The following is a 13,533-nucleotide window of genomic DNA, read 5'->3' as shown; positions in this document are numbered from 1 at the left end:
ATAACATTTAACATGGTAAAACATATAACATTTAACACAACATCATGAATACCCCTATCATGAATAGCCTTAGTGTACTAACTAAGGAGCCCGTATAAGATTATATTTTTGTTTTTTATAGGGCTTTATGATTCTTCTCGAGATTTTGACTTTGGCCGATGCATTCTCTATAAGGATGAGAAGACTTCAGGTACAGCCAATCAGAGTTTGGTTGACAGTCATAGAGCAAAAAAGGCAGAATATATTTCGATTTCTGTCTCAAAGTTTCTTAACAGAGTTCAACCACGAAGTTCGAAGCATCAAAGGAAAAGTGATCAATGTGACCGTGAGTCAGGTGAGATCGCTAAGATTTAGTTAAATATCTGATTATTATTCTGAAAATATTTTATTATCTCGTCCGGTAGATAGCGATACAACTACAAATATACCTTAAACCAAGAGGAAATAGTTACCAGTATGCTTAAATAAGATTTATGTATGTTAGGTTTATTTATTTATTTACAAAAGCACTGTGTGATTTTTAATAACTTTTTTTATCATTTATTTTCTGTGATTCTTACATCTACAATATTATATTTTATTTTTTATTAGTATCTACTTAATTTATTGTTATGCATATTTCCAAGTTTGTTTCTCAGCCCTGATGAATGCATGAAACTCAGATCGAAACATCGGCACTAATAAATAAGTTTTACTTTTTTGGTTATCATTACTGACTGCAACCCCCCCCCCCTCCCACCCACCATCTGCTGATATCAGTCTGCTGTCAACCATCTCATTACGATACATAAAGTAGAGGAACTAATGTAATAAGATGATAAGAGATTCAAATCTTTATTTAAAATTACTAGAATACTCTTCAATATATATTTCACGAGTAATCAAAAAACATATATTTGAGATGTCGAGAGCAAAACTGGTGTGAATCTTTCTATTTTCATCAAAATTAAATACCAAGTGAATTAACTTCAAATACTCTTTGAACTGTTAAATATGGTTGTGAGTGCCTTATTTTATATATAAAAAAAAATGTTTTTATTATTCAACACTAAATAGAAATTCAACTAAGGGGTTGAATATCTCTTTGCGTAACTTACATCACTTTTGCATTCAAAGGCTTATTTATGAACAGATGTGGAGTGTTATAAATTAAAAAATATATTTTATGTATCAGATTGAATATAATAGAATGGAAACAATTTTTTTTTTTAATATAAAAAAGAAGATGGTCCGGGTGCAGTAAAAAAAAAAATTCATATAGTGAAACTAAATAAATTATTTAATTTGAGCCAATCTTTCTTTCCACTTTTTAGGGCTTAAAAAGATACAAAAAATAAAATAAAAAAGTAAGAGCATAGATAACATGAAATAAAAGTAAGATAATAAATGGCTAATTCTGATTTAAAATATGTTAATATTTATATAAGAATGAACAAATTAAATAAAAATAAGATGTAAAGAAAAAAGTATAAGTTAAAAAGAATTCCAAAAAATTATTACAGACAGTTAATGAAAACGGAAATAATAACAAATAAAAAGGTATATAAAAGAGAAATATAAAAATACATTACACTTTGAAAGACAGAAAATATAGGAAACAAGAATGAAATAAAGGTAAAAAAAAAAGGAAAATATTTATATTAACATAAATGAAAACTATGAAACCTAAAAACTAAATAAGATATTCCTAGATAAAAAATCATGTTAAAGTAAAGATAATATTAGGAAATTTAAGTAAATATTAAATATAGGCAGACATCAAATGATAATATACATAATAAGGGGGAGAAATCATATGAAAAATGTATACGGACAAAATATAAAATTAAAAGGATGGATACAATAAATATAATATAGTGAAGAAAAGAAAATATATAAAATTGAATGGAGGTGCAAACATGTGTAAATTATAAAATAAAATATATATATAATATTGTTAGAAAATATAAATTAATAAACGTAAGTATAAGTGGGAAATATGAGATAAATATAAAAAAAAAAGAAAAAATATATGAGGATAATAGGTAAATTAACTTCTGAAATACAGAACATAGAGTAAAATAAAAGGAAAATTTTAATAGTTTACAAGGTTTAAGATATGTCGGTAGGTCAGAGACATACGGTCTTTACCAACTTTATGATTGACGGATTCTGCAGGAAATTGAAATGAATGGATTCCTAAATGAGACATATTTTATGGTCAGGGGCAGTAGCCAAATTTTTTTTTAATTAAATAAAAATAAATTATGTTTACCAATATATTAAAATTTCAAATTTTATTAATTTTATTTTAGAAAATGCCTTACATTAATATGGATGGACATTTATATGAAGGGCATAATCATGAAATATGTGGTTACGTTGGTGATCTTTGGCATGAATTGGAGGATGTATTGCAATTTAAGTAAGTCCAATATTTCTTCTTCTTTTTCTTCCTTCTTGTGTACCTCTATCTGGAGGTAAGTTAAATATTTATCAGTAATAAATATACAGAATGAGATTAATCAAAAATTGTATTGTAAATTCCATCAGTAATGAGTGTTCATGAATAAAAATAGTATAAAAAATTATAAATCAAAGAACGAATATACTAGCTTCTAAACATTATATTTTCTAAAAGATATCAGTAAGTGACGCAATCATGATGAAACAAAATCAAGCAAAATTATATAGAGTATATAATTTTTAAATTGTTCTTCTTAAATTTTCATTTTACATGATAAATATTACGTATTAATTTGTTTTTATTTAACTCCTTTTGATATTGTAATAACGAAATTAAATTAGTTATAATCGAAAACATGAGTGAATAAAGGTGTTATAAGACATTAAAAAAAAAAAAAAAAATGGATTTCTCTTTCAAGAGTATTCTAAATACTTCTTTTTAAATAGCATGTCATTTAATTTTTATAAATCTTAAATTTTGATGAGAAGATGGTAGGGGTGCAGTCAGAGAATAACACAATAAATGAATGAATAAAGGATATATAGAATAAGTAAAGTAAATAATTGTACAGAATGGATTTAGATTAAAACTATACTATTTTTTATATTTCATTATTTTATTTTTATCTGTATCCATTCTGTACAATTATTAAACATAACAACCTGTGAATAAAGGATATGTAGAAAGATTAAAGTAAATAATTGCACAGAATGGATACAGATAAAAATAAAATAATGAAATATAAAAAATAGTATAGTTTTAATCTAAATCCATTCTGTACAATTATTTACTTTAATCTTTCTATATATCCTTTATCCACAGGTTGTTATCTTGTTTTTCGTTCTTAGCCCTGATGAAGGCTTGAAATTCTGGCCAAAATGTTGGCACTAATAAATAAGATTTTTTAAACTTATTTATGTTATTATCTGACCGCACCCCCAACCATCTTCTTATATATATTAACCAAGGTCAACTGGCGAAAAAAGTTTTGATTTTATTTTTATCGGACTTATTCTAAAGATAGTACTGTAGGCTGGGGTAAAGCGAGTAGGACTATCACAAAGTAACCTCAACAATGGCTGAAATCGTTCTTGCATTAGTCTCTCCAGCAATAATAGTACAAGAGCCGACAGCCAATTATTTATTACTTTAATGAATACTATGTATAATTACTAGTCAAAATTGATGAGTCTGCCAAGTATACGTGGGGGTGAATAAAAAATGGAAATAAAGAATGAAAAAAAAACCTCCGGTTGTAATAAAAGTGTATTAACAGTGGTTAAAGAGAAATAATTTTGACTGTGATTTTTAATGGATATTTGACTTATTGGATATAAATGTTTTGACCTGGGCAGAATAGCCTGTATGAAGTTTTTGGAATGGTTAAATGATATGTTTCATAGTGAATTAAGTAGATTGTCCCTGAAGATGGCCGAAACGTTGGACGTGTAAAAGAAATAAATGTTTTGAGACTATAATTTGGATAGTGTTTTGAATTATTTAGTAATAAATTATTTTTTTTTTTAACTGTTTGAAACAGCTGCCATTTTTATTCCCCCTACCTATACTTGGCAGACTTGTCAGTTTTAATGAGTAATTATACATAGTTTTCATTAAAGTAATAGAAAATTGGGATGAAATAAATGATTTTTTTTCCATTGGGCTCTTGTACTATATAATACAGTCTACAGAATAAATCAAATAAAACTATACTGTGAGATGTACCACTATCAAAACAAAGATATGTTTGTAACACTTTTATCTACTTGTGTCTTAATTATTATTATTATTGAATCTATATATATATGCTTGTAATTATATTTATCAACAATATTTATAGAACAAAATTCACAGTGAAAAGTGAGATTTTAGACGAGAGAGCTGCATTGAGAGATTCATCTGATAACCTTGTATTAAATCCAATTGTACTAAAGAGTGGAGATCGGGATGAATTCCACACCACAATGCCTGTCGCAAACACATGGTAAAATATTGTAATTAGCCAAAAAAATTTATATCATGAGTAAAAATAATAATAATATTCCTTGACTAACTTGTTATTTAAATCTATGTATCAGTTTTGTTTTTTTTAAACTGATTTACTGCTGTGACTATTGAATGAATGAAATGAATGAAAAAATAACTTTATTCTGGGACATATGTCCCCTAAGAATAATTACATGGTTCATATAGTGAGATTTTTATCTGGCGAGCGTTTATAAATTTTCAGATAGTAGAATGAAATTACATTGGTATATTGGCTTTACTACTGTTTATAATGTTAATCAATACCTGCCTATTTATTTGATTACAAAGATGTGGAGGTTTGGTTATTCAATAAATGAAGGAATAGGTGTTGTTTAAAGGAAATAATGGAGATGATGGGAAGAGAATTCCAGAAGGAGGTTGGACGTATGACGAAGGGTTTGCTAAAGAAGAAGGTTCTATAGGAGGGCATATATAAATCATTCGGATGGGATCTGGTGTTTAATGAGTGGATGGATGAACGAAGAGTGAGGAGATCTATGATATAGGTAGGTTTTTTGATGTTAAGAACTAGGAATAGGAAAACACCAAGGAGGTATTGCCTTCGGGGAGGTTGGATAGAGCCACTTCAACTCGGAATACCAGCGGGAGACTTGAGAGCGCCTTGGGAACCCAAAGATAAATCTTACAAAGCAATTCATGAGTCTCTTCAGTCTCAACTCTAGTCCTGCAGATAGCTCTCCATACACCAAGGATCCGTAGTCGAAGTGGGGGAAGACGAGACTATTGTGTCTCGATTTGTTTTTGTATTGCTATCTAATGATAAATTCTTTTAACGGATCAAATGTGGGTTGCGGATCACTGGAGAGGGGAGGTATGAGTGTTTGGAATAGGGAGAATAAAATTGCCAAATAAATAGAATAAAATTGTTATATGAGGGGAAAAAAATAGTTTTAATATATTGTATTTAGTCTGTAGACGATTATTGATTGTAAAATGATAGAACAGAAAAAAAAATTGTTCTTATATCATGTAAATATATGTCCCATCATGGATTGATCGGTATGCTGTGTATTGAAGCAACCCAATGTATTTGGCCAGCATAGCTAAATAAAGCATTTCTCTCTTGTTATGTTATCAAGTTTTTATATACCTTTCAAATTACTTTTATATTTTATTTAATTAGTTAAGCTATTTAATTTATGTAAGTGTTCAATTATTTTTTATAATAAGTTATTTCTTATATATTTTTTAATCATATTGGAAGAAGATAGTTGTCCATATGAAGAAGATTGTAGGAAGATAGTCCGGGTGGCGGTCAATAAAGCTATTTATTTAAATAGTTTTCTTTTATTATTTTGACACCTTTATTGACTATCTTCCTTACGGACTATCTTCCTACAATCTGTTTCAGTTTTACTATATATTTTTATTGAGTTATTTTTTGCATTTAGTGTGTACTCTGTTATTATATTAGGACTTAGTATTAATATATTCTAATAATCAAAAATTATTTAAAAGAAAAGAAAAGAATTTTAATCGTTTTAAACTAATTTCAAATATAAAAGATATAGCTCGGGTTCAAATTAAAAACTTTAATATTTAACAGATAATATAATTTTATAACATAAGAGACTTTTCTCAGGGCGGGTTTCCTGGCAATCAGAAACAAACGACACTTTACTACTAATAACACTTTAATTTAATTATTAGACGTTTTACTAATACAATAAATTCATTTCGAAACAAGACTAACCAATTACACAGCTTCCCTTGATAATTGTTGATCTCTTCTTCACGATGATGCTATATCCAAACTACCAACAATGGATTTTTTTTCTTTCACGCTTCTAGCTGAACGGACATCTCCCAAAGCCAGCAAAATCAAAAGTGCCCGTTTCCTATCCTCTATCTTCAATGTTCACTGGTCGATCCAAAATATAATCGATTGTAGTACAATCGCTCTGCTTTATTTGCGATGTAATTAGTTTATTGATAATTGTTACTTTCTTCCGTTTCTTCTTTGATTATTCCTTTTCCATAATTACTGCATTGGAACAACAAAAGTCGACAAATTTCAATCCATGTTATCAAACACAAACAACGCAACCAACACTTCGGAAGGACGCGCACCGCCATCTTTCTTGTTTCGAAAAGCGTATTTATTTTAGATAATGAAAACTGGTTAGCTTGCTTCTTGATCCAAAACGACATACATAAAATAAAAACATAACTAAAATCATTAATCTATCAATATCAACTATTCATTAAAAAAGAGCATATTACAATATACTAATAAATATTATAAATAATTATAATGAATCCATAAATTTCTATTGATTTTAGGTTCCGACTGTCCCTTTTAAATACAAAGAGTGGAAATTCATTCTTCTACATGTCTATATTCACTACATCGCTGATGGCGACATATCTTGTCACCATGATGATCCTAACATTCACTTTATGGTTTATTGTTCAAACGTAGTAAGTAGTAAGAATTCTATTAGTTAGCTTATTTATATCATTTGATTTCTTATTAAGGTTAAAGGATACGACATATTGGTGTGTTTCTAAGACAATAGATGGTAGCAATCCCAACCTCTTCAATTTTGTTGCCTTTACTTAGAGAAAAAGTTTGCGATTTTCCACCCAAAATATGAATTTTGGATAAGAATGGCAGAAAATAGGTTTGAAAGTTTTTTTAATCAAAAGTTGAAAACTAAAATCTTTAATTTTAAGTTTTATTTATTTTGGAAACAGGGAATATAATCTGAATATAATAAAAAATTAATTTAAATAACTAAATTAACATTATTATATATCTCTTTTGTCTTACTCCTATCTACAAGCTATTATCTTTTACTTACCAATATATTCCACTTATGTTCAACCTCTCTTTTATGTTAAACAAAACCCCTTCTAAAATGAATTACTTTAAATTTGATTCAGATATTATTTTCCATAAACCGGACCAAAAAATACCTGATCAAAACACTAATAATTCAAAATTGACTCTATTTAAATCATACAACTCCCATTTCCAAATTTGGAATGTATTTGTTGGGAATATGATTTTATTGTTCTTATTTTTTTGCAGTAATGGCAGACAATTACAGGTTATAAAAAGAGATAGATATTTTATTAGAAACAGTTATACATTAGTTGAAGCAGATTGTTCATTCATGGCAAGTTTTCTTACAATATTAGGAACACTAACGAATCAAGGTAAGTAATTGTCTAGAAATCTAGACAAATGTATTATAAATAAATTATTAAAAAGAAAATGTATTTATTGATATTTACAACTGTATTGGATATATACAATAAGTAAATACGATGTGAGTTATATTACAATGACATTATATAGACATGTCTACCCATTGGTAGAAATCCAATAACATTTCTAGGGGAGATCTTGAGGCCATCTTCTTTTTAGATGCCAAGGAGGATTATCAGGTAATGAAGGAGAAGCCAGGTTAGAAACAAGTGGGTTTGGGTGGTTGGGAAGTTTATCATGGAAGGATTGATATCTGGTTCTGGCCAAATCAGCAACTTATGGAACATTGAGGTTATAATTTGTGAAAAAATTCCATTCACTACAAAAAATTAGTATACACTACGATAATCAGACCAATTTGGACATATGGAATTGAGCTCTGGGGCTCCACCAAACCATCAAATTCCTCCTGTATCCAATCCTTACAATCCAAAATCCTTGATGCTCCTTATTATGTTACAAATAAACTCATTCACAAAGACCTCAACATCCCATTCGTTGCAGGTTCGGCCCAAAACAGATATGCGTCTTTTCATTCCAAACTCCTTAACCATCCTAACCCATTAATTCTTAATCTCTCATCCTTAACAATCCCTGATAACCCTCCGAGGTGTCTGAAAAGAAGATGGTCACGGGATCTTCTAATTTAAATTAATGCTTGAAGTACCTCCAATGGGTGGTTCCTTCTCAAGATTTTCAAGTGTATATGAAACATACAACATATTTACTTATTGTATTTATTATTGTACAGTTGTAAATCACATTAAATAAATTTAAAAAAAGCATAGGATGTTCAAGGAGTTAATGGTAGAGTATATTTATTTATCAATGATTCATTCATGGATACGATATTTATTTATCAATGGTTCATTCATGGATACGATATTTATTTATCAATGGTTCATTCATGGATACGATATTTATTTATCAATGATTCATTCATGGATACGATATTTATTTATCAATGGTTCATTCATGAATAAGGGTCGTTTCCATGGCAACTTTAACTATGGTTAATTTTTGCCCATCACTGTTTAGTGGAGCCCCAAAGCTCAATAAGAAAATTAAAATAGATGAAAGAACAGCACATAGATCTTTTTCCAAGAGCTACACAACCTCATCTCAATTCCTATCATTATGATTAATGATTAGTAATAAAAAAACAATTGTTGGTTTCAGGAATGCAATTGAAACCGACGACGGTGTCATTAAGACTGATTCTGCTTAGTAGTACATTGTTTGGATTTGTTCTGATCCAGTCGTACTCTGCGATATTGCTATCTCAATTAGCTGTAAACCAAATACCAAGCCCGATAGAATTTAAAGAGCTGCCACATGTCATGCCATATGATCGCTCGTTTTGTATATCTGAAAGAAGTATTGCTTATCATGCTTTCCTGGTAAAAATTGTCAATTATATTTCAGCTTTTATTGTTCATTATATACCATTAACACATTCTATACATTTTAGGTTAATGGCACATCTGAGATCAAACCAGAATGGAAACCGTTCTTAAATCGGTTAGTATTCACCTTAAAATTTATAAGTACTTAACTCTTAATAGAACAGTGCATCAGAACGATCTCGCTTTTGAAGCAGCATTAAAAAAATAATGTGGGAAGGCTTGGATCATTTCTATAGGGTTGTCAGACACGAAGTAAAATAAAAAAATTACACGTTAGGGGAATTAATGATGTGTTAAATGTTAAAGGTTTTAACATGCTAAATATTACAAGTACAGGTTTGTGAGCAGCCCAATTTAAAGTCCACATAAGTATAGGTTTGTGAGCAGCCGAATTTAAAGTCCATTTTATATGATAAATACAGAGGAACTCCTAGCAGATTTTATGGCCAACTTGTTTTGTAACCTTGTGATCTTTACGAGATAATAAAATCTCCAACAGCGTAGTTACATCATCTTTCCTCCACCTCACTTGTTTGTCTGCTATCCTAGTTTTTTTTTTCCCCCGTTACTTTATTAGAGTTTAAAAACGTCCAAAACAAAAACAACATAAACCAAACACTAACTAGAAGCAACTAATCAATCAAAATGACACCAGACAAAATGGTGTAGAGCTCAGGTGATCTTTTGTGTCGACATTCTCCATTTCGCAGACCTATTAGCTGACTCTCAACCATGTTACATGTTATATCGTTTTAACATGCTAAAAGAAGTAAATATTTCTCCATTTAACATACTTATCTAAACATGTTAAACTGAAGATCACAAATACCCCTACTGTATTATCCGTTTTTTCCCCCGTTAAAATAACATATTTTAACACAGAAAAGTCCTATTATTTACTGGTTTTTTTTTAAGTATTTTTTTTATAAACAGTTTTGTGCTGTTTCTAATATTGTATTATATTATTACAACTCTGTTCATAGAAATGACTAATGAAGAATAAATAAAATAATTTACAAATAATTATTTACAGGCCGCCATGCACTACTGGTTCAACAGACATCGTCCCTTTGAAAGATTATTGTAACGAGAACAACATGATCTTTGAATCACAGCACAGCACTTACTATATTCGTAATATAGCAAATTACAATACAAGTTATGCTGCAGATTGTGACTTCTACACATTTCCCACGCGTTATTACAGTTCTTTTGTAGCTCTTTTGACAAAAAAGGACTTCAGATACACGAGCTTGATAAGTAACTAGTAAGTATAAAACACAAATATCCAGTGCTGCCAATTTTCCTGACCAAAAAATACCCGCACCTTGAAAATACCAGTTTTACCTGACAAATACCTGCCGCTTCACCCACTCTTGGAGAGTCGTTCAAATTGTAAATGTATGATTGTATTGTCGCACTAGCTTTGTTGTTAAAACTGATAGTACAAGAAATGTAAGTGACATTTAACAACACCATGACAGTGAACTATTGTGCACTTCCCCTTATTTGGCAAGTGTAAGGCATTAAGATGTATTGACAGTTATAGTAATGTCGCACTGGGTCTGACATGATCACGAATTGTACAAGTTATATCAGTGTACTAACATTCACATTAACTGTAACTGTAATATGTATAAACCTTGACAGTGAACTGTCGTGACATTTCAACCTTACCAAATTTAATGACGATAGGTAGAAAAGATTGTTCTTATATATTTTCCCAAATATTTAAAATTGTATCAGCCCCGGACTCCTAAAACAAAACGGACTCCTAAGTCTTTCAATATCCATCATATCCACCACAGACCTCAAAAATAACTCTACCTCGGCGTTCTTCTATACTCTAAAGTTTAAATAATCTGCCTCAGGTCCTAAAAAATGAACCCACCTCAAGCCCCAAAAATAAATCTGCCCAAGGTACCAAAATTATTTTTATCTCAGGCCCCAAAAATAAATATGTCATCGGCTCCAAAAGGTGCCCTTGTTCTAAAATTCAAAATCCAAGTTAAAATGATAACTCGATAGTAACAGAAAAAGGATTAACTAAAGAAACTAGTGAGGGACTAGTGTGACACTGTACTAACACAGCTACATACAACATAAAGCCATTTTACCTGAAATACTCAATCCTTGCTAAGATGAATAATACCCCGTCGGCAGCACTCCAAATATCTATATTGATAAATCGAAAATATTTTCTATATTCAACTTTTTTTGTTTTGTAGCCTTCTCAAATTTCACACGACTGGGATAGTGAAGAGACTTCAAGATATTTGGTTGCCCCTCACTCCTCTAGAGGGAGTTAAAGTCAAGTCAAACGAAGCAATCAAGTTCGCACACATGAAAGCCTTGCTTTTGCTATATTTTATGGCTGTTCTGCTTTCATTGGCCATTCTCTTGATTGAAATGGTCGTTCATTCTAAATATAACTCACCAGAAAAAATAATGAAGCAAGGGCCTATCGACATTATGCAATTCAGATTTCCTTAGAATCGTAATTGTGAATCCTATACTGATTAGGGGTGGTGAGCATTTTGAAATGATTTTATAATTAAAGTTACATTAATGCTTTAATTTATATTGTACAGAAGTACAAATAGAAATGCATAACTAAGATTTACAATTTTATAAGGTGAACATGATTGAACAAACGAGTTTTATTAAAAAATGAATAAAAAAAAATTAATGTTTTAATTAAAAAATTTAATATTGGAACAAAATTACATGTATTACTACCATGACATGAGAAATATATGCTCATGGTTATAAAAATCTATTAAGTAGTTACTTATTCGAATTTATGAAATTTTCTTTTTTGGTAAGATAAAATGTAAAAATTTTGTGACACTGGGTTGTTCAGACTCACAGGACCTAAAACAGGTATTTCTGTCGATAACTCGAAATTGATTTTGTACAATTATAATACTTTCCTATTCCATATATAGGTGAGAGAGTAAAAAAAGTAGGAAGTAGCAGAGTTCCATCATTAATATCCTATTTTTCCCTTATTTTACCACTCCTTCTTTTCTCCACTTTTATCCATTTTCCTTACTCACGTTATTAGTTATGTTCACTATATTATTATTGTTTTTAAAAAAAAAATGTTTTTGTTTTTCTTCTATTCATTTCTTTTGTTAAACTTTTCTTATATTTTGCATATTTTTCAATTATTATAGTTACATATATTTTTTTTTCTCAATTTTCTTTTTCTTTCCATATTTCAATTTTTAAATCATTAATAACTAATATGTTCATACTTCTTTGCATTATATAACTTCATTTTTATTTTATTTCCTTAATTATGTTATTTTACCCACTTTTTTCAATTACCTATGTTTACATTTTATTTCCCACTTCTCTCATCACTTCATTCTATTTTGTAAGATTATTCATTTTATGTCATTCTGTTTATATTTTATTTTCTATACTTATTGTGGTTGTTATCTTGTTCTGTTCTTAGCCCTGAAGAACGTTGGCACAATAAAATAGATTACACCAACTTATTTGTGTTTCATTTTGACCGCACCCCCAACCATCTTCTCCTCGTAAATTATTTATTTATTGTACTCCCTGGTCAATGCCTATCTGTTCCCTCTCAATGATCTTTAGATTTTAAAACAAATAAAAAGTTTAATGGCACTTAAATGACTTGGCCTTGCAACATGTGCATAATAACAACAGTATCAACCGATCATCAGGAGGAAAGTAATTAATAAAAACAATTTTAATATCACTGCTACATTTTTTTTTCCAGTTTCTAATATATTTCCTTTAGTTTTCACCATTTCCATCTTTATCAGCGTACCTCTTCACATAAAGATGTATGGCTGTGAAGTCTAGGGAGCGGCATTCCTTACAAAAAAGAAAAGTTACAATAATTTCAAAATAAAGTCATAAGAATCGCAGTAAATCCCCCTTGGTTTGTAAGAAATAGTCAATTGCATCGGGCAGTACAAATAGAAGCAATTGAAGACTTCATCATGAAGCAGTGACTTACAACTTGGGAAACCCAACCTCAACCCGAAGACTGATGAGGCCGAGGCTGCTGCAGGACATCCTGTTATGAACTCTATATTTATCTATTTTACCTCTTCCTCTTTATCTTAAATTAACTTTTTTTTTCTCCATTAGAAATCAGATATTTATTTTATTAAATCTATAAATATCATTGTTTTTGTTATTAACTTTTCCTTTTCTTTTCTCTGTTAAGAATCATTTTTATCCATTTATTTAATTTTATTTTAATTCATCGTTATTATCCTCGATTGTTCAATATTTATAGCATTCTAAATAGTTAGATTTGTCTTTTTCTCGAGACTATACCCCCTCCCACAATCAATTGATAAAAAAAAATGTAACTGTTATGTTAACTATGCAAGGTCCACAAGGCCGATCTGGTATTAAATAAAAAAAGA

At 29.6% G+C, this 13,533-nt stretch overlaps 1 protein-coding gene across 1 annotated transcript; it reads left to right on the top strand.

The window, feature by feature from the left end:
* Positions 1-121: 121 nt before the first annotated feature.
* Positions 122-11,648, top strand: LOC106679161 (uncharacterized; the record flags this gene model as incomplete). Its single annotated transcript, XM_014418141.2, is given in 9 exon segments — positions 122-334; positions 2,295-2,404; positions 4,287-4,430; positions 6,779-6,916; positions 7,530-7,657; positions 8,889-9,109; positions 9,181-9,230; positions 10,149-10,382; positions 11,344-11,648. Coding segments are annotated over 9 exon segments (1,503 nt in total), but the record flags the coding sequence as incomplete, so codon positions are not given.
* Between the last annotated feature and the right edge of the window lie 1,885 nt (positions 11,649-13,533).

Source organism: Halyomorpha halys, unplaced genomic scaffold (genome assembly GCF_000696795.3).
Source record: "Halyomorpha halys isolate HHAL.00 unplaced genomic scaffold, Hhal_1.1 Scaffold180.1, whole genome shotgun sequence".
Lineage (NCBI taxonomy): Eukaryota > Metazoa > Arthropoda > Insecta > Hemiptera > Pentatomidae > Halyomorpha > Halyomorpha halys.
Note: the sequence above shows the minus strand (reverse complement) of the source record. Positions and strands in the feature narration are given on the sequence as shown.